Below are 23,176 nucleotides of genomic sequence, written 5' to 3' on the forward strand. Positions count from 1 at the left end.
GCAGGACCCTGTACATACTGACACACTGACCGCTGTTCAGGGTATAGCGAAGGAACAAAAACACCAGGGGATACTCAGAGAGACTGCGGCCACTCCAGAACATAAAGTTTTCCCAGTTCCTCCGAGAGCAAACATTACTGTGAATAAGGAAGCAGGGGAACAAGAGGCAACTGAAATTGCAAGTGTACAGGAGGAAACGACAGGAACCAGTTTAGTAAAATTATATGAAGAGGTAGAGGCAGAAGGGAAGGAAAAATGAAGGAGAAAAGGAACAAAGGAGGGACCAGATGGGTGCTGGACATATGGGGAGGAAAGAGTCACGGTGGCCCCACCCTGTATTAGACCGATACTACTAAAGTTATATCATGGGGTGATGCATCAGGGAAGGCAGAGCATGATCACAACCCTCCGGCAGGACTGGTGGTGACCAGGGATGGGCGGGGATGTTGAGAAATTCTGTCGCCGTTGTATCACTTGTGCCCAGCATAACCCTGGTAAAGGCAGAAAGCTACAGCTGGCAAATCAGCCTCAGCCGAGGGGGCCCTGGGAAAACATCCAGATAGACTTCACAGGGCCCCTGCCAAAAAGCAGGGGGAAAAGTTACTGTCTAGTAATTATGGATCACTTTACCGGGTGGGTGGATGCTTTCCCAACAAGGGACTGCACCGCCCGCACTGCTGCATGGATCCTAGTTCAGGAAATCCTCCCAAGATGGGGAACCCCAGTTCAGGTGGATTCAGATCAGGGAGAACATTTCACAGGGAAAGTGATGAAGGAAATGTGCCAACTGCTAGGAATTCGACAACGGTTCCGTGTACCCTACTACCCCCAGAGTTCAGGGATGGTAGAAAGAATGAACCGAACAATCAAGAATGCGTTAACCAAATCTATAGCTGAGACAGGAAAGACATGGGTTGATGTATTACCAGGAATCCTGATGAGATTGCGCACAACCCCGAACCGCACTTTGGGTCTCAGCCCCTAAGAAGTTTTGATGGGGCGAGCAATGCGACTTCCTTATGGGGTAATTACGGGTTGCGGGGAGCCTGGGGCCTACAGGGATAGAATGACACAATATGTGAAAGACCTTTGTAACCAACTTAAAATATTAAAGGACCGAGCGAAACAACAGCGAATCACTGATAGAGAGAGCCAGAGGGAAAGGGGATAGTCCTTCCACAGCCCGGTGACCAAGTTATGGTGAGGGTGCTGCCGGAAAGGCCAGGATTTGCCCCCAGGTGGATAGGACCACAGACGGTATTCTTAACGAATGATACATGTGTCTGTGTATAGACTCGGCAGGACAGCCAGTGGAAACACTGGACCCAGATTAAAGCATATGACTCACCCTCTTGTTGCTCCCACAGACAGAGCGAGGGACCAAGTGTACCCAGTAACCATGTAATTACAGAGAACCTAAGAGAGGAACACCAGCCGGCCGTGCCAGACCTGATCACAGCTGATGAAAACATACCCGGAGAAAAAGCAAAGGCAGAAAACGCCGAGAGCGTGGCAGAAGACACTGAGAACGTGTTGGAAAACCATGAATAGCCTGCTGAAGTGTGATGTTGATGGTACTCTGTAAAGAAAGCTGGTTGTTCAAGGTAGATGATTAATTTTATAGCAAATTGATTGGGAAATAGATGGCGAGGGATCTTTGAGTTAAAGCAGAGACGGCAAGTTCCACCACTTTGATGGCACTTCAGACTGCACACGACACCTGAAAGCAGTCACCCCCAGTCTGAGGAGCTGGGCCCTTTCAGCAGCTGAGCTAGTGATCGACCAGACAGTTCAGAAGGGAGTGCCACCGGGGAGAGGGCCTTGTAGACATTTACATAGAGGCCACCCCAACCCCTTCCTGTACTTCGATGAGAGAGTCTGTGGGTGCTCCTGGAAGGAGAGTTTCAGCGACCAGAGGACAAAGGGCTGATGACAAAGGAATGTGATTAAGATGCAGTCAGCCTGCAGGCACACGAAAGGAGCTGCATTCCTACAGACTTGGAATAGCCTCTCTGCTTATCATTTGGTAGGTAGCGATTAGGTAATGCTAGGATAGATATCGAGATACATAATTGGGGGGGAATTTTGAGACAGGGCATTTTTGCGGCCCTATTTGAGCAGATTCTCCTAGGTTGGCCTTTCCTGATACAAATTTAATTTTTGTCCAGGAAGGCCAAGAGGAGGGACTGTCAGAGTGAGTTTTCTTGGGTAGATGATTTGTTTATACTTAAATGACTTTGGCCACCAGACTTCTATTTGTCAAAATACTGTGGATTGAGTCCACCACAATGGGCTTCCTAAAACGGTGTGAATATCAGATGCTTCTGGCGCCGTAGTTTGACCTAATGCTGTAGTTTCAAAGACAGTATTATCTATACATTATAAATATTAATTGTCTTCTATGTTAGCACGTAAAATGCCAAGTAAATCCTAAAGGCTGTGGATACCAACCCAGACATATTGGCGTCGGAAGGAAAGGATGGTATGATATTTTGTATGTAGCTTCAAAAGAAAGCGTTGTCTATGCATTGCCTATAACTTTTTATGTAGTGATTGCCTTTGCGTTTAGCATATAAATATCGAGCCCACATTTAGCTAGCAGACCTTTCTATGGAAAGCGTCTCCGTCCGTAAGATGCCTGTTGTACCTTGTTGTGTCAAATAAAGAAGCTGCTTTGTATCTACCAGTGACTCTGTCTCTCCGGTAATTTCATCCACGCTACAACACTGTGGATTCCAGAAAGGGTAAGATGAAGAAATGCACACCAGTCCTCATAGAGGGATCAGAAGTGGAGAGAGTGAGCAATTTCAAGTTCCTAGGTGTTAGTATCGCTGAGAACCTAACCTGGACCCAACATATCTTTTCTTTATTAATCTTTTTATTGATTTAGAGAAAACATATATACAGACAAGGGGAGAATTATCTCAAATATATATATCAGCAACAATATAAACAAAAGAAGAAATAGATATTATCATAATCATACATAGTAATAAGCAAATATACAATATATAATAAAAAAGGACAACTAATTTTCCTGTTATCAACTCATAAAGAGAGCGAGAAAAGCTTTAAATTTAAAATGAAAGGGGAGAAAACCTACTATGCTAAAAAAAAAGGGGACTGGGCAGTCTATTCGGAGGATACAACTAAGAAAAAAGGGAAGACTTTCTGATCAAATTGAAACTTCAAAAAAAAATAATTGGAAGAGTAACAAATCAAATCAAATGAAAATATAGGATAAAAGGTCGTCATACTTCCTCAGATTTAAAGGATTCAAATGTCCGACTTCTTATTTTCTCTAAAGTTACACAGGACATAATGGAGGAAAGCCAAAAAAAAAACAGTAGGTGGATTAGAATCCTTCCACTTCAATAAAATGGCTCTTCTAGCCAATAAAGTCGAAAAGGCTATCATACGTTGAGCGGAAACAGGAATGTTTACTGCTTCCGATAGGATAATCCCAAAGATTGCCCTAAGTAAATTAGGTTGTATATCCAGATACAAGACTTTTGATAGCATTTTAAAGACATATCTCCAGAAGTTATCTAGCTTTATACAAGACCAAAACATATGAGTTAAAGTGGCCACCTCAATATTACATCTGTCACAAATAGGATTAATATCGGAAAAAATACACGCTAGTTTATTCTTTAACATATGGGCCCGATGCACTACCTTGAACTGTATCAAGGAATGACAGGCACAAGTAGATGAGTTATTAACCAAATGAAAAATTTTACTCCATTGATTATCTGAAAATGACTCAAGAAATTCCGATTCCCAAGCACGCTTAATTTTATCATTAAATATCATTCGTGAATTCATTAACCGTTTGTAGATTATAGCTATCAACCCTTTTTGAAATGGTTTAAACTGAAAGACAGCATTTGTCATATTAGGTGGATAAGCAGAAGGGTATGGACCCAACATATCGATACAGCCATAAAGAAGTCAAGACAGTGCCTATATTTCATTAGGAGTTTGAGGAGATTTGGTATGTCACCAAAAACACTCACAATTTTCTACAGGTGCACCATGGAGGGCATTCTAACTGGATGCTATATGTCTGGTAGTGGGTTGGGGGGTGGAGGGGCCCACTGCACAGGTTCAAAGTAAGCTGCAGAGAGTTGTAAAGTTAGACATCTCCATCATGGGCACTAGCCTCCATGGTGTCCAAGATGTCTTCACGGAGCAGTGCTTAAAAAAGGCGGTGTCCATCATTAAGGAACCCCATCACCTAGGACATGCTCTCTTCTCACTGTTACCATCAGGAAGGAGGCACATACTCAGTGATTCAGGAGCAGCTCCTTCCCCTCCCCCATCTGATTTCTGAATGGACATTCAACCCATGAACACTACCTCACTACTTTTTAATTTCTAATATTTTTTACAAAAAAAGAAATAAAAAATATATATACTTAATGTAATCCATTTTTTCTATATTTATCATGTATTGCATTGTACTGCTGCCACAAAGTTAACAAATTTCACAAGATACGCTGGTGATATTAAACGTGATTCTGATTCTGAGTTACTGAGGGAGCATGGCGTGGTCATATGGGGCAGCAGGCTGAGGGTAGCAGACACCAACAGAATCAACAAACTCATTCGTAAGGCCAGTGATGTTGTGGGGATGGAACTGGACTCTCTCACGGTGGTGTCTGAAAAGAGGTTACTGTCTGAGTTGCATGCCATCTTGGACAATGTCTCCCATCCACTACATAATGTACTGGTGGGCACAGGAGTACATTCAGCCAGAGACTCATTCCACCGAGATGCAACACAGAGCGTCATAGAAAGTCATTGCTCCTGTGGCCACCAAACTTTACAACTCCTCCCTTGGAGGGTCGGACACCCTGAGACAATAGGCTGGTCCTGGACTTACTTCCTGGCACAATTTACATATTACTATTTAACTATTTATGGTTTTATTACTATTTATTATTTATGGTGCAACTGTAAAGAAAACCAATTTCCCCCGGGATCAATAAAGTATGACTTTGACTATATATGCTGCCTTTTCATTGGGACTAAGCTGAATGCCCAGCTAAAAGAAGCTCCTTTCAATGATGGCAAAGTTCTGGACAGCGGAGACACAGAGACTGCAGGTGGTGTAACCTCCAGCAAGATGCACACTGCTAGAAGAGCTCAGGGAATCAGGCAGAACCTACTCCAGATGAAGAGTCTTGACCCAAAACATTGACTGTCCATTTCTCTTCCTAGGATCTGCCTGACCCACTGAATTCCACTTGCAGTTCTGAGCAAAGTTTAACTTACCACTCAAGCAACCCACTAAAGTAATCTTTTTCTAATCTAGTATTTATACCTTCAGTGTTTATAATGTGATCTCCACTACTTCTGAGAAACCAAGTGCAGATTGTTTTGTGGAGCACCTGTGTTCAGTCCACAGAAGTGGCCAGGAGCTTCCCATTCTCTTCTGCTTTAAAGCTCAATATTCAAAGATCAAAGTTAATGTATTATTAAAATCGGCTAAGGATTTTCGGCGAGAAGGCATTTTACTACTCGGGGTAAAAGGCAAGACTGCGCAGGCACGTGACGTCATCCAGTAGAGTGGGAAAAGTTTAAAAAGAAGACCGCCATATCCAGCGGGCAGCGTTCGGAGTGGGTAGCAGAGTGAGAGGGTAGTAGAGTGATAGAGCTTTGGCTCAACGGGCTGAGGTGCTATTGGGACGAGGCAAGGTAGGTCTACCGGTGTTAATTGTGGAAAAGAAGAATGTGTGTGAGGCTGGTGTTCTGTGCTCGGTGTCAGATGTGGGAAGCCCTGGAGTCGCCCAGCCTCCTGGATGGCCATATCTGCACCCGGTGTGTCGAGCTGCAGCTCCTAAGGGACCAAGTTAGGGAACTGGAGATGCAGCTCGATGACCTTCGTCTGGTCAGGAAGAGCGAGGAGGTGATAGAAAGGAGTTATAGGCAAGTAGTCACACCGGGGCCATGGGAGACAGATAAGTGTGTCACAGTCAGGAGAGGGAAGGGGAGGAGTCAGGTACTAGAGAGTACCCCTGTGGCTGTACCCCTTAACAATAAGTACTCCTGTTTGAGTACTGTTGGGGGGGGACAGCCTACCTTGGGGAAGCAACAGTGGCCATGCCTCTGGCACAGAGTCTGGTCCTATGGCTCAGAAGGGGAGGGAAAGGAAGAGAAAGGCAGTAGTGACAGGGGGCTCTATAGTTAGGGGGTCAGACAGGCGATTCTGTGGACGCAAGAAAGAAACTCTGATGGTAGCTTGCCTCCCAAGTGCCAGGGTCTGGGATGTTTCAAATTGCGTCCACGATATTCTGCAATGGGAGGGAGAACAGCCAGAGGTCGTGGTACATATTGGTACCAATGACATAGTTAGAAAAAGGGAAGAGGTTCTGAAAACAGACTACAAGGAGTTAGGGAGGAAGTTGAGAAGCAGGACTGCAAAGGTAGTAATCTCAGGATTACTGCCTGTGCCACGCGACAGTGAGTATAGGAATAGAATGAGGTGGAGGATAAATGCATGTCTGAGAGATTGGAGCAGTGGGCAAGGATTCAGATTTCAGGATCATCGGGACCTCTTTTGGGGCAGGTGTGACCTGTACAAAAAGGACAGGTTGCACTTGAATCCCAGGGGGACCAATATCCTGGCAGGGAAGTTTGCTAGACCTACTGGGGAGAGTTTAAACTAGAATTGTTGGGGGGTGGGAACGGAACTGAAAAGACTGGGGAAGAGGCGGTTGGCTCACAAATAGAGAAAGCCTGGAGACAGTGTGTGTGGAAGGAGAGGCAGGTGATAGAGAATGGACGCGCTCAGACCAACGGTTTGAGGTGTGTCTATTTTAATGCAAGGAGTATTGTGAACAAAGCGGATGAGCTTACAGCATGGATCAGTACTTGGAGCTATGATGTTGTGGCAATGGCAGAGACTTGCATGGCTCAGGGACAGGAATGGTTACTTCAAGTGCTGGGTTTTAGATGCTTCAGAAAGGACAGGGACGAAGGCAAAAGAGGTGGGGGTGTGGCACTGCTGATCAAAGATAGTGTCACAGCTGCAGAAAAGGTGGACGCCATGGAGGGATTGTCTACGGAGTCTCTGTGGGTGGAGATGAGGAGCAGGAAGGGGTCAATAACTTTACTGGGTGTTTTTTATAGGCCGCTCAAAAGTAACAGGGATATTGAGGAGCAGATAGGGAATCAGATCCCGGAAAGGTGTAATAATAACAGAGTTGTTGTGGTGGGAGATTTTAATTTCCCAAATATCGACTGGCATCTTCCTAGAGCGAGGGGTTTAGATGGGGTGGAGTTTGTTAGGTGTGTTCAGGAAGGTTTCTTGACACAATATGTAGATAAGCTTGCAAGAGGAGAGACTGTACTTGATTTGGTTTTGGGAAATGACCCTGGTCAGGTGTCAGATCTCTCAGTAGGAGAGCATTTTGGAGATAGTGATCACAATTCTATCTCCTTTACAATAGCATTGGAGAGAGATAGGAACTGACAAGTTAGAGAAGTTTTAATTGGAGTAAGGGGAATTATGAGGCTCTCAGGCAGGGACTTGGAAGCTTAAATTGGGAACAGATGTCCTCAGGGAAAAGTACGGAAGAAATGTGGCAAATGTTCAGGCAATATTTGTGTGGAGTTCTGCATAGGTACATTCCAATGAGACAGGGAAGTTATGGTAGGGTACAGGAACCGTGGTGTACAACAGTTGTGGTAAACCTAGTTAAGAAGAAAAGAAAAGCTTACAAAAGAGAGCTAGGTAATGTTAGAGATCCAGAAGATTATAAGGCTAACAGGAAGGAGCTTAAGAAGGAGATTAGGAGAGCCAGAAGGGGCCATGAGAAAGTCTTGGTCAGCAGGATTAATGAAAACCTCAAGGCATTCTACAAGTATGTGAAGAGCAAGAGGATAAGACGTGACAGAGTAGGACCTATCAAGTGTGACAGTGGGGAAGTGTATACAGAACCGGAGGAAATAGCAGAAGTACTTAATGAATACTTTACTTCAGTATTCACTATGGAAAAGGATCTTGGTGATTGTAGTGATGACTTGCAGCAGACTGAAAAGCTTGAGCATGTAGATATTAAGAAAGAGGATGTGCTGGAGCTTTTGGAAAGCATCAAGTTGGATAAGTCACTGGGACAGGATGAGATGTACCCCAGGCTATTATGGGAGGCAAGGGAGGAGATTGCTGAGCCTTTGGCGATGATCTTTGCATCATCAATGAGGACAGGAAGAGGTTCCGGAGGATTGGAGGGTTGCGGATGTTGTCCCCTTATTCAAGAAAGGGAGTAGAGATAGCCGAGAAAATTATAGACCTGTAAGTCTTACATCAGTGGTTGGTAAGTTGATGGAGAAGATCCTGAGAAGCAGGGTTTATAAACATTTGGAGAGGTATAATATGATTTGACTTTGTCAAAGGCAGGTCATGCCTTACGAGCCTCTGAATTTTTTGAGGATGTGACTAAACACATTAATGAAGGAACAGCAGTAGATGTAGTGTATATGGATTTCAGCTAAGCATTTGATAAGGTACCCGATGCAAGGCTTATTGAGAAAGTAAGGAGGCATGGGAACCAAGGGGACATTGCTTTGAGGATCCAGAACTGGCTTGCCCACAGAAGGCAAAGAGTGTTTGTAGACAGGTCATATTCTGCATGGAGGTCGGTGACCAGTGGTGTGCCTCAGGGATCTGTTCTGGGACCCTTACTCTTGGTGATTTTTATAAATGACCCGGATGAGGAAGTGGAGGGATGGATTGGTATGTTTACTGATGACACAAAGGTTGGGGGTGTTGTAGATGGTGTGGAGGGCTGTCAGAGGTTACAGCGGGACATTGACAGGATGCAAAACTGGGCTGAGAAGTGGCAGATGGAGTTCAACCCAGATAAGTGTGAACTGGTTCATTTTGGTAGGTCAAATATGATGGCAGAATATAACGTATTAATGGAGAGTATTAATGGTAAATCTCTTGGCAGTTTGGAGGATCAGAGGGATCTTGGGTTCTGTGTCCATAGGACGCTCAAAGCGGCTGCGCAGGTTGACTCTGTGGTTAAGAAGGCACAGGGTGCATTGGCCTTCAGCAATCATGGAATTGAATTTAGGAGCCAAGAGTTAATGTTGCAGCTATATAGGACGCTGGTCAGACCCCACTTGGAGTACTGTGCTCAGTTCTGGTCGCCTCACTACAAGAAGGATGTGGAAACCATAGAAAGGGTGCAGAGGAGATTTACAAGGATGTTGCCTGGATTTGGGAGCATGCCTTATGGAGTGAACTTGGCCTTTTCTCCTTGGAGCAACGGAGTATGAGAGGTGACCTGATAGAGGTGTATAAGATGATGAGAGGCATTGATCGTGTGCACAGTCAGAGGCTTTTTCCCAGGGCTGAAATGGCTGCCACAAAAGGACACAGGCTTAAGGTGCTTGGGAGTAAGTACAGAGGAGATGTCAGGGGTAAGTTTTTTATGCAGAGAGTGGTGAGTGCGTGGAATGGGCTGCCGGTAATGGTGATGGAGGCGGATATGATAAGGTCTTTTAAGAGACTTTTGGATAGGTACATGGAGCGTAGAAAACTAGAAGGCTATAGGTAACCCTAGTAATTTCTAAGGTAGGGACATGTTCAGCACAACTTTGTGGGCCGAAGGGCCTGTATTGTGCTGTAGGTTTTCTGTGTTTCTAAAGTACACATAGGCCACCATATACAATAATGAGATGGATTGTCTTGCAGACTTTCACAATAAATACAAGAAACACGATAGAATCAATGAAAGGCCACTTCCAATAGAATGGACAAACAAGCACTGTGCAAAAGACAACAAACAGTGCAAATACAAAATGAGAAAAAGCGCAAAATAATAATAATAGTTAACACATAAACAATAAGTATCGAGAAAATGAGCTGGAGAGTCCTTGAAAATGAGTCGATAGCTTGTGGGAACAGTTCTACTTCCGCTTCAGGAGACTGATGGCTGTAAGGTAATAACAGTTCCTGAACCTGGTGATGGGGATTATGAGGCTCTTTACCTTCTTCCTGATGGCAGCAGCAAGAAGAGAGCTCCTTCCAACAGTTCTTTTGAGATGTTAGACATTAGCATTAATCCACAAACGCTGGCAGATCTGCTGAATGTTTCCAGTACAGTTTGCATTTTTCTTGCAAGTGGAAATCTGTCTTTATTGAATGGTTTCCTATTCTGGGAGTTCCATGTCTCCAGACACAGTTGTTATGTGTCCGCGATTGTGCACGATGATTGAGTGTTCACACAAGTGAACATTATTAGGGATCTGCTGCCCAGGTGGATTGTAATCTTCTCAGTTATGGCTAATTAAATACTGTGCTAATGATCCATCCAGGCAAACCTTCTTCACTCCCTAGCTGGTTCAGAAATGGTGCTTTAGATGAGAACATGGCGCCACGTTGAGAATTTGGAAATCTTTCAAAATAATCTGGTGCCTCAAGCTGTGAATCATCACAGCCCGGGAGAGCTGGCACCTTGTCCAGGCCACCCCTTGCCACCAAGCTAACTAATAATTTGATCACAGCCCGGGAGAGCTGGCACCTTGTCCAGGCCACCCCTTGCCACCAAGCTAACTAATAATTTGATCACAGCCCGGGAGAGCTGGCACCTTGTCCAGGCCACCCCTTGCCACCAAGCTAACTAATAATTTGATCACAGCCCGGGAGAGCTGGCACCTTGTCCAGGCCACCCCTTGCCACCAAGCTAACTAATAATTTGATCACAGCCCGGGAGAGCTGGCACCTTGTCCAGGCCACCCCTTGCCACCAAGCTAACTAATAATTTGATCACAGCCCGGGAGAGCTGGCACCTTGTCCAGGCCACTCCTTGCCACCAAGCTAACTAATAATTTGATCACAGCCCGGGAGAGCTGGCACCTTGTCCAGGCCACCCCTTGCCACCAAGCTAACTAATAATTTGATCACAGCCCGGGAGAGCTGGCACCTTGTCCAGGCCACCCCTTGCCACCAAGCTAACTAATAATTTGATCACAGCCCGGGAGAGCTGGCACCTTGTCCAGGCCACCCCTTGCCACCAAGCTAACTAATAATTTGATCACAGCCCGGGAGAGCTGGCACCTTGTCCAGGCCACCCCTTGCCACCAAGCTAACTAATAATTTGATCACAGCCCGGGAGAGCTGGCACCTTGTCCAGGCCACCCCTTGCCACCAAGCTAACTAATAATTTGATCACAGCCCGGGAGAGCTGGCACCTTGTCCAGGCCACCCCTTGCCACCAAGCTAACTAATAATTTGATCACAGCCCGGGAGAGCTGGCACCTTGTCCAGGCCACTCCTTGCCACCAAGCTAACTAATAATTTGATCACAGCCCGGGAGAGCTGGCACCTTGTCCAGGCCACTCCTTGCCACCAAGCTAACTAATAATTTAATCACAGCCCGGGAGAGCTGGCACCTTGTCCAGGCCACTCCTTGCCACCAAGCTAACTAATAATTTGATCACAGCCCGGGAGAGCTGGCACCTTGTCCAGGCCACTCCTTGCCACCAAGCTAACTAATAATTTGATCACAGCCCGGGAGAGCTGGCACCTTGTCCAGGCCACCCCTTGCCACCAAGCTAACTAATAATTTGATCACAGCCCGGGAGAGCTGGCACCTTGTCCAGGCCACCCCTTGCCACCAAGCTAACTAATAATTTGATCACAGCCCGGGAGAGCTGGCACCTTGTCCAGGCCACCCCTTGCCACCAAGCTAACTAATAATTTGATCACAGCCCGGGAGAGCTGGCACCTTGTCCAGGCCACCCCTTGCCACCAAGCTAACTAATAATTTGATCACAGCCCGGGAGAGCTGGCACCTTGTCCAGGCCACCCCTTGCCACCAAGCTAACTAATAATTTGATCACAGCCCGGGAGAGCTGGCACCTTGTCCAGGCCACCCCTTGCCACCAAGCTAACTAATAATTTGATCACAGCCCGGGAGAGCTGGCACCTTGTCCAGGCCACCCCTTGCCACCAAGCTAACTAATAATTTGATCACAGCCCGGGAGAGCTGGCACCTTGTCCAGGCCACTCCTTGCCACCAAGCTAACTAATAATTTGATCACAGCCCGGGAGAGCTGGCACCTTGTCCAGGCCACTCCTTGCCACCAAGCTAACTAATAATTTGATCACAGCCCGGGAGAGCTGGCACCTTGTCCAGGCCACCCCTTGCCACCAAGCTAACTAATAATTTGATCACAGCCCGGGAGAGCTGGCACCTTGTCCAGGCCACTCCTTGCCACCAAGCTAACTAATAATTTGATCACAGCCCGGGAGAGCTGGCACCTTGTCCAGGCCACTCCTTGCCACCAAGCTAACTAATAATTTGATCACAGCCCGGGAGAGCTGGCACCTTGTCCAGGCCACTCCTTGCCACCAAGCTAACTAATAATTTGATCACAGCCCGGGAGAGCTGGCACCTTGTCCAGGCCACCCCTTGCCACCAAGCTAACTAATAATTTGATCACAGCCCGGGAGAGCTGGCACCTTGTCCAGGCCACTCCTTGCCACAAAGCTAACTAATAATTTGATCACAGCCCGGGAGAGCTGGCACCTTGTCCAGGCCACTCCTTGCCACCAAGCTAACTAATAATTTGATCACAGCCCGGGAGAGCTGGCACCTTGTCCAGGCCACCCCTTGCCACCAAGCTAACTAATAATTTGATCACAGCCCGGGAGAGCTGGCACCTTGTCCAGGCCACCCCTTGCCACCAAGCTAACTAATAATTTGATCACAGCCCGGGAGAGCTGGCACCTTGTCCAGGCCACCCCTTGCCACCAAGCTAACTAATAATTTGATCACAGCCCGGGAGAGCTGGCACCTTGTCCAGGCCACCCCTTGCCACCAAGCTAACTAATAATTTGATCACAGCCCGGGAGAGCTGGCACCTTGTCCAGGCCACTCCTTGCCACCAAGCTAACTAATAATTTGATCACAGCCCGGGAGAGCTGGCACCTTGTCCAGGCCACTCCTTGCCACCAAGCTAACTAATAATTTGATCACAGCCCGGGAGAGCTGGCACCTTGTCCAGGCCACTCCTTGCCACCAAGCTAACTAATAATTTGATCACAGCCCGGGAGAGCTGGCACCTTGTCCAGGCCACCCCTTGCCACCAAGCTAACTAATAATTTGATCACAGCCCGGGAGAGCTGGAACCTTGTCCAGGCCACCCCTTGCCACCAAGCTAACTAATAATTTGATCACAGCCCGGGAGAGCTGGCACCTTGTCCAGGCCACTCCTTGCCACCAAGCTAACTAATAATTTGATCACAGCCCGGGAGAGCTGGCACCTTGTCCAGGCCACTCCTTGCCACCAAGCTAACTAATAATTTGATCACAGCCCGGGAGAGCTGGCACCTTGTCCAGGCCACTCCTTGCCACCAAGCTAACTAATAATTTGATCACAGCCCGGGAGAGCTGGCACCTTGTCCAGGCCACTCCTTGCCACAAAGCTAACTAATAATTTGATCACAGCCCGGGAGAGCTGGCACCTTGTCCAGGCCACCCCTTGCCACCAAGCTAACTAATAATTTGATCACAGCCCGGGAGAGCTGGCACCTTGTCCAGGCCACTCCTTGCCACCAAGCTAACTAATAATTTGATCACAGCCCGGGAGAGCTGGCACCTTGTCCAGGCCACTCCTTGCCACCAAGCTAACTAATAATTTGATCACAGCCCGGGAGAGCTGGCACCTTGTCCAGGCCACCCCTTGCCACCAAGCTAACTAATAATTTGATCACAGCCCGGGAGAGCTGGCACCTTGTCCAGGCCACTCCTTGCCACCAAGCTAACTAATAATTTGATCACAGCCCGGGAGAGCTGGCACCTTGTCCAGGCCACTCCTTGCCACCAAGCTAACTAATAATTTGATCACAGCCCGGGAGAGCTGGCACCTTGTCCAGGCCACTCCTTGCCACCAAGCTAACTAATAATTTGATCACAGCCCGGGAGAGCTGGCACCTTGTCCAGGCCACTCCTTGCCACCAAGCTAACTAATAATTTGATCACAGCCCGGGAGAGCTGGCACCTTGTCCAGGCCACTCCTTGCCACAAAGCTAACTAATAATTTGATCACAGCCCGGGAGAGCTGGCACCTTGTCCAGGCCACCCCTTGCCACCAAGCTAACTAATAATTTGATCACAGCCCGGGAGAGCTGGCACCTTGTCCAGGCCACTCCTTGCCACCAAGCTAACTAATAATTTGATCACAGCCCGGGAGAGCAGGCACCTTGTCCAGGCCACTCCTTGCCACCAAGCTAACTAATAATTTGATCACAGCCCGGGAGAGCTGGCACCTTGTCCAGGCCACTCCTTGCCACCAAGCTAACTAATAATTTGATCACAGCCCGGGAGAGCTGGCACCTTGTCCAGGCCACCCCTTGCCACCAAGCTAACTAATAATTTGATCACAGCCCGGGAGAGCTGGCACCTTGTCCAGGCCACTCCTTGCCACCAAGCTAACTAATAATTTGATCACAGCCCGGGAGAGCTGGCACCTTGTCCAGGCCACTCCTTGCCACCAAGCTAACTAATAATTTGATCACAGCCCGGGAGAGCTGGCACCTTGTCCAGGCCACTCCTTGCCACCAAGCTAACTAATAATTTGATCACAGCCCGGGAGAGCTGGCACCTTGTCCAGGCCACTCCTTGCCACCAAGCTAACTAATAATTTGATCACAGCCCGGGAGAGCTGGCACCTTGTCCAGGCCACTCCTTGCCACCAAGCTAACTAATAATTTGATCACAGCCCGGGAGAGCTGGCACCTTGTCCAGGCCACCCCTTGCCACCAAGCTAACTAATAATTTGATCACAGCCCGGGAGAGCTGGCACCTTGTCCAGGCCACTCCTTGCCACCAAGCTAACTAATAATTTGATCACAGCCCGGGAGAGCTGGCACCTTGTCCAGGCCACTCCTTGCCACCAAGCTAACTAATAATTTGATCACAGCCCGGGAGAGCTGGCACCTTGTCCAGGCCACTCCTTGCCACCAAGCTAACTAATAATTTGATCACAGCCCGGGAGAGCTGGCACCTTGTCCAAGCCACTCCTTGCCACCAAGCTAACTAATAATTTGATCACAGCCCGGGAGAGCTGGCACCTTGTCCAGGCCACCCCTTGCCACCAAGCTAACTAATAATTTGATCACAGCCCGGGAGAGCTGGCACCTTGTCCAGGCCACCCCTTGCCACCAAGCTAACTAATAATTTGATCACAGCCCGGGAGAGCTGGCACCTTGTCCAGGCCACTCCTTGCCACCAAGCTAACTAATAATTTGATCACAGCCCGGGAGAGCTGGCACCTTGTCCAGGCCACTCCTTGCCACCAAGCTAACTAATAATTTAATCACAGCCCGGGAGAGCTGGCACCTTGTCCAGGCCACTCCTTGCCACCAAGCTAACTAATAATTTGATCACAGCCCGGGAGAGCTGGCACCTTGTCCAGGCCACCCCTTGCCACCAAGCTAACTAATAATTTGATCACAGCCCGGGAGAGCTGGCACCTTGTCCAGGCCACTCCTTGCCACCAAGCTAACTAATAATTTGATCACAGCCCGGGAGAGCTGGCACCTTGTCCAGGCCACTCCTTGCCACCAAGCTAACTAATAATTTGATCACAGCCCGGGAGAGCTGGCACCTTGTCCAGGCCACTCCTTGCCACCAAGCTAACTAATAATTTGATCACAGCCCGGGAGAGCTGGCACCTTGTCCAGGCCACCCCTTGCCACCAAGCTAACTAATAATTTGATCACAGCCCGGGAGAGCTGGCACCTTGTCCAGGCCACTCCTTGCCACCAAGCTAACTAATAATTTGATCACAGCCCGGGAGAGCTGGCACCTTGTCCAGGCCACCCCTTGCCACCAAGCTAACTAATAATTTGATCACAGCCCGGGAGAGCTGGCACCTTGTCCAGGCCACCCCTTGCCACCAAGCTAACTAATAATTTGATCACAGCCCGGGAGAGCTGGCACCTTGTCCAGGCCACTCCTTGCCACCAAGCTAACTAATAATTTGATCACAGCCCGGGAGAGCTGGCACCTTGTCCAGGCCACTCCTTGCCACCAAGCTAACTAATAATTTGAATGGTGTCTGTAACTGCGGTCTGATCTCCACTTATATCCACATGGCAAGTTTGAACTGCACATAACTCAAGGTGTCAGAGTAGCAGCAGGGAGTTTGGTGACCCACATTGACCAGCCTCTCTGAGCTACAGAACAGACAATGTTGATTGTCCAACCAACAGCCATGGGGAAACATTCTGGAGAGATTTTAAATACGTCAACTTTAAAAATATATATCCTTTTTACCTCTTCGGTTTCTCTTCTGTTTTCAGTATGTTCTGTATTTATTCTGCAAGCGGCAATCTTGCCTTTATGGAATGACGTCCTATTCCCTGGCTCCTGACACAGTTGTGATATGTCTCTTTTTACTTGTCCACACTGACATGAAAATTGCTTTCTGCAGGTCGGTTTCTTTAATTTAATTGATATCGGAGATAAACAATTAATCTTTATGTTTATTAGAGCCCAGGTACCCAGTGGCCCTCACTGACTATTACCAACAAACAAGAGAAAATCATCAAACTGAACAGTGAATGTGTAAGTTTAATAGAACACACTGAGCACACTGTGCTTTGGATACTGAAGCATCAGGGTGCTGGGACACAGATCAGGGCCAAGGCTTTGCAATGCTGAGGTCGTACTGCCTTGTTGGAGTTGTTATCCTTCCTCTGAGACATTCCCTATTTGTACAAGGGAATGCTAAAGGACAAAGAGAAGGAAAGCAGAGGAATTCTCAGTGTCTGCACTGATATTTACCTCTGATGGACCTCAGTGAAACAGATTAACTGTTCATTGTCATTACATCCATTTTGTTGGAGATGCTGTGTGAATTGGTTCAAAGTCAAGGCTGAGTTTACTGTCATAAGCGCACACCCAGTGCAATGAAAAATGTACTTGAAGCTGCTTATCAGGCACATAGCATTAAAAACATGATACTCACAAGAAAAAAATATACATTATATAAAAAACTATCCAAGAAAGAACACAACCAGAATAAAAAAAGAAGTCCATTAAAGTGCAAAGTGGTCATAGTTTTGCCAGACTGTGGTTGTGCAGGTTGGTTCAGGTTGGACATCAGGCCTTATTATACACACTAGACACTGCAATGATGCAGTGATTGTGACACCCACAATGGTCCGACAACATGCCCGAGGATACAACCTCCACACCCTTTTCCTGTGTGTCACTTACCATCTGGATCACCGACACCGGGCCAATACTGTTCACGTAGATGTCCACATCAATAACGATTGGTTTTACTGCAGAAACACAAACACAGGAATCATTGCAATTACCTGAGCTTTCAAGGAAGAATTATCACAAATATAAAAAGCACTCTACAAAATTATAGATGAACAATCGATTATTAAAATATGGTGTAGTTCAATATCTTTGAAGTTGGAGATCACTGAGAGAAGTCCCTATCCAGAATTCAGTATGAGATGTTTTGAGGCACTGCGGCAGGGAGTGTGCATTTATAGCTATCTCCCTTCACTAGGGACACTAGAACAAGACCCTGTCTATCTTGACAGATTGTGGTAAACACCCTTGCATTTGTCCTTGGTGTCCTGACTAATATTCCTTCAGGTAGCATCAGTAAAAACGATTGGACAGGCATTATCCCATCTACCATTTCACTGGAACCTGTTGTGTGTGAGGTGACTGGCGTGTACACTGGTAAACCAAACATTCTGTATGTGCGAGTGAAGGCCCAGTGGAACATCTGGCCCAGAAGCAGATGTTACTAGGTCAGCTGTGATGGGATATGCCCCAGTGCCTGGCTCTAAGATTGAAGGAGCAGCTGAACCCCCAACTGAACGGATAACAAAGCCCTCGGTCCCAGCCATCCACCAGCAATCTCCTGTCAACGATCAAAAGGAGAAATAATGCCAAGTATCCCCCACGAGCCACACTAACAAATGGTCTTCCTGCATTGCTCATCTCAGTAACAACAGAAGCTAAAGATAGAAGAAGCACGGTGAATTCATTTAGTTCCTGTTCCTGTTCCACCATTCAACACAAATATGGCTGATCTTCCACCTCAGATCTACTGTCTTTAATTTGGAGGAATACCCATGGAACTTTGCAGGAGCATCACAATCTGGTTTTGACATTGGGTCAAATGAGGAAATATTCAAGTGAGTGTTTGATGAATGACTTGTCTCGGTGAGAGCAGCAGATTGGTGGAGAGGGTTAAGGAGAGAATTGTGCAACGTATGGTTTAAGCATGGCTGACAATGGTAGATTAATTAAAACTGGAGATAGTCACAGGGCATTAATGGAGCAGTACAGAAAGCTTAGAGGACTGTAGGATGAGAATTTACAGAGCTAATGAAAGAGAGGATGGAGGTTTTTAAAAACAAGAATGGGTACTTTATCTCAAGCCCAGTTGAAACAGGAGCTGATACAGACTGCTCGCCAGAGGTGTCAGACTCTGAAGATAAGGTACATTAGGTAACACACATCAAAGTTGCTGGTGAACGCAGCAGGCCAGGCAGCATCTCTAGGAAGAGGTACAGTCGACTGTACCTCTTCCTAGAGATGCTGCCTGGCCTGCTGCGTTCACCAGCAACTTTGATGTGTGTTGCTTGAATTTCCAGCATCTGCAGAATTCCTGTTGTTTGTGTTTTTAAGGTACATTAGGTAATGTTGACTGGAAAATGGGAGGCTAGACAGGAGAGTATGTGTAACTGAACTAAGAGGTGGCAAAAAACGTTAATCAGAATTTTACCACAGATGAGGTGAGGTAGGCAGGGACACGTGATCATATAGAGGTGTGAGAAGCCATTCTGGTGATGGGCATTTGGCAGCCCTTAGCTCAATTAATTTCCCTGTCACTAATTCTTTACTATACTGATTTCCTCGAGCTCCATCTCTCTCTAGACCCGAGTCACCGAACATTTCTGAGAGGTTATTTGTGTCCCACTTTCTGAAGACGAGAACAACATTTTATCTTCAATTGTTCTGTTACTTCTTTCTTCCCAATTATACTTCTATCAATTTCTGATTGTTGGTGACATACATTTGTTTTCTACAACCTCCTTCTCTTGACATTTTTAAAGAAGCATTTATAGTTATCTTTTGTGTTCTTGCAAATTCAGACAATAGACAATAGGTGCAGGAGTCGGCCATTTAGCCCTTTGAGCCAGCACTGCCATTCACTGTGATCATGGCTGATCATCCACAATCAGTATCCAGTTCCTGCCTTATCCCCATAACCTTTGATTCCGCTATCTTTAAGAGCTCTATCCATCTCTTTTTTGAAAGCATCCAGAGACTTGGCCTCCAAATTTACTTTCCAACTCCATCTTCTCCCATTACTTATTTGTCCTTTGCTGAACTTTGAGCTGTTCCTAATCTTCAGGCCTGTTGCTTTTTCTGGCTAATTTATATGCACCCTCTTTGGATCTAATACACAGAATCAAAGAGCACAAAAACAATCCTTTGACCCACTTAGGCCTACATTCCAGATTCAAACCACCCTCAAGTAAAAGGTTCTTCCTCATATCTCCTCTAATCCTTTTATCCCTTACACTGAACTCTGCCCTCTAGGTTTCCTCATCTTCCCCACAGTAATGGGGAAAAGTTTCGAATTGTCTACCCCATTTCAGCTCTTTATAATTTTAATAAATCTCTCAGGTCAATCTGAGCATTTTCTGCTCCAAGGTAAACAAACTTAGTCTATCCATCTTTCCTCATATCTGGAATATTCCCAAGCCACGTTCTAGTAAATCATCTCTTAACCCTCTCCAGTGCAATCACAACTGCACAGTTGTCACCGAACCGAAGTTTTTATAATCCATGTTCTTATATTCTCTGCCCTAACTAAGAGAGGCAGGTATCTTATATGTTGTCCTTGCACCGTATCTACCTGAGCAGTCACTTTAGGGATCTACAGAGGTAAACTAAGCTCCCTCTATTCCACAATGCTTTCTAGGCTCCTCCCATTCATTGTATATATCATACCCTTATTTGACCTCTGAAAATATATCACTTTGCACCTAAAGATTAAGTTCTGTTTTCTCCTCTGCCAACTTATAAACAAAACAAACTCATCCTACACCTGGCCCCACCCCCCAACTATCAACACTACCAATTCAACACCACTAATTTTTATTTCAATTGCAGACTTTCTTATCGTACCTCCAAAAATCACATCCAAGTTGTTAATGCATGTAAGAAGCAACAAAGGTCCTATCTGTGGTACACCACAGGTCCCAGATTCCTAATATGAAAGCAAACCTACACCATCACCTTCTACCACCTGTCACTCAGCCAACTTTGCATCCACTTTCTTATGCCCTGGGTCCCATACGCTCCCACCTTTTGGACCAGCCTCATGCATGGAAGCTTGTCAGGGGCCTATCGAAATACCATCTCTAATTTCCTTTGTAAACTCCAGTTGATCTCTTTTTCCTGATATTATTTTGTTCTAATGTCCACTATTTAGTCAAGTTCCTCAATCTATCAAAGCTCACCCATGCCTCGTACTTGTGGAGTTTCCTTCACTTAGATTCAGACACTAGCACTTCATTCTCTCTTTAAATGAAAAATTGAGTCATGCAATGGCCACTGCTCCCTAAAGTACCATACAGAGCAAAACTATTAACTATAAACAGCATAACAAAGATAGCCTAGTCTAGCTGGTTCGGGAACATACTTGTTTAAAATTCATCACCTCGATACTCCTGAAATCCTCCTCCACTGCTTTATTGACAATTTGATTTGTATAATCTGTACGTAGCTTAAAGTCACCTATGATTATGCTAATATCTTTACTGCATATGTCACTAATTTCCAGTTAAATTCCATCTCCTTTACCATCATTACTGCGTAGACCTTTTTTTAATGCCATTAACCAAGGGGTCTGTGGAACCCAGATTAAGTACCTCTGGTCCAGGGGGTGGGTGGAAAACAGCAACAAATTTTACATGACAGTCAAATACTGGGAATATCAGAGATAATGGTGTGGGATGAAGGGGAGGACTCAGATCGCGTCCACAACATTTTGGAGAGGGAAGGAGAGCAGCCAGATGCCATGGTACATATTGGTATCAATGACATAGGAAGGAAAAGCAAAAAGGTCCTGAAAAGAGAATTTAGAGAGCTAGGTAGAAAGCTGAGAAGCAAGACCTCCTGGGTACCAATTTCTGGATTGCTACCCATGTCACGCGCCAGTGAGGGTAGAAACAGGATGATTTGGCAGATAAGTGTGTGGCTGAGAGGCTGGTGCAGGGGGCAGGGCTTCAGGTTCTTGGATCATTGGGATCTTTTCTGGGGAAGGTATGACCTATTCAAAAGTGACGGGTTGCATCTGAACCCATGGAAGATCAATATTCTTGTTGGCAGGTTTGTTAGAACTGTTGGAGAGGGTTTAGACTAATTTGGCAGCGGGGTGGGAACTGGAGTGAAGGGACTCAGAGTAGAACGGATGGTAAAAAAGTAAAGATAGCGTGCAGTCAGACTGTCAGGAAGGGCAGGCAGGTGATGGAACTCGGTTGCAGCCAACAGGCTGAGTATCAAAACATTAGGCATGCAGAATCAGAAAGGATAGCAAATATGGTACTCAAGGTGTTGGATCTAAATGTGCGTAGTATATGAAGAAAGATGGATAATCTTGTTGCACTATTACAGATTGCCAAGTATGAGTTGTGGCCATAACTGAATCGTTGCTGAAGGATGGTTGGAGTTAGGAGCGGAATGTCCAAGGTTACATGTTACATCGGAGGGACAGGAAGGTAGGCAGAGGAGGTGGTGTGGCTCTACTGGTAAAGAATGGCATCAAATCAGTAAAAAGATGTGACATAGGATTGGAAGATGTTGAATCCGAGTGGGTTGAGTTAAGGAACTACAAGGGTAAAAGGACGTTGCTGGCAGTAATATATAGGCCACCCATCAGTGGACCACAGATTACAACAGTGAACCACAGATTAAAACAGGAAATAGAAAAGGCGTGCCAAAAGGGCAATATTATGGTAGTCACGGAAGATTTTAACATGTAGGTCGATTGGGAAAATCAGTTTGGCAATGGATCTCAAGAGAGTGAGTTTGTTGAATGCCTAAGAGGTGGTTTTTTTTTAGAGCAGTTTGTTCTTGAGCCTACTAGGGGATCAGCTATACTGGATTGGGTGTTAGGTAATAAACTGGAGGAGATTAGGGAGCTTAGGGTAAAAGAGCCCATAGGAACCAGTGATCACAATATGATTGAGTTCAACTTGAAATTTGATAGGGAAAAAGTAAAGTCTGATGTAGCAGTATTTCAGTGGAGTAAGGGAAATTACAGTAGTATGAGAGAGGAGTTGGCCAAGGTAAATTGGAAGGAGCTGCTGGCAGGGATGTCAGCAGAGCAGCAATGGCGTGTGCTGCTGGGAAAAATGAGGAAGGTGCAGGACATATTTATTCCAAAAAAGGAAGAAATACTCAAATAGTAAAATAGTACAACCATGGCTGACAAGGGAAGTCAAAGCTATTGTAAAAGCAAAAGAAAGGGCATACAACAAAGCAAAAAATTAGTGGGAAGATAGAGGATTGGAAAGTTTTTAAAAACCTACAGAGGTCAACTAAAATAATCATTAGAAGAGAAATGATGAAATATGAAAGCAAGCTAGCAAATAATATCAAGGTGGATAGTAAAAGTTTTTTTCAAGTATGTTAAAAATAAAAGAGAAATGAGAGTGGATATAGGATCGCTAGAAAATGAGGCAGGAGAAATAATAACAGGGGACAAGGAGGTGGCAGATGAACTAAATGAGTATTTTGCTTCAGTCTTCACTGTGTAAGACGCTAGCGGTATACATGATGTTGTAGTGTGTGAAGGAAGAGAAGTGGGTGCAGTTACTATTACAAGAGAGAAGGTGCTCAAAAAGCTGAAAGGCCTAAAGGTAGATAAGTCACCCGGACCAGATGAACTGCATCCTTGGGTTCTGAAAGACGTAGCGTTACAGATTGTGGTGGCATTAGAAATGACTTTTCAAAAATCATTGGACCCAGGCATGGTGCCAGAGGACTGAAAAGTTTCAAATGTTACTCCACTCCTTAAGAAAGGAGGAAGGCAGCAGAAAGGAAATTAAAGACCAGTTAGCCTAACCTCAGTGGTCAATTGTTAAGGATGAGATGATGGA

The 23,176-nt window shown here is 46.0% G+C and overlaps 1 protein-coding gene across 1 annotated transcript in view; it reads right to left on the reverse strand.

The window, feature by feature from the left end:
- The window catches only part of LOC134353320 (gamma-aminobutyric acid receptor subunit gamma-4-like), a 228,793-nt gene that overhangs the window by 94,557 nt on the left and 111,060 nt on the right, over positions 1-23,176 (reverse strand). Inside the window, exon 3 of the mRNA XM_063061357.1 lies at positions 17,247-17,314. Coding sequence (XP_062917427.1) covers positions 17,247-17,314 — 68 coding nt within the window. The remainder of the gene's footprint in view (positions 1-17,246; positions 17,315-23,176) is intronic.

The sequence above is a fragment of the Mobula hypostoma genome, chromosome 10 (genome assembly GCF_963921235.1).
Source record: "Mobula hypostoma chromosome 10, sMobHyp1.1, whole genome shotgun sequence".
In the NCBI taxonomy this organism is placed as follows: domain Eukaryota; kingdom Metazoa; phylum Chordata; class Chondrichthyes; order Myliobatiformes; family Myliobatidae; genus Mobula; species Mobula hypostoma.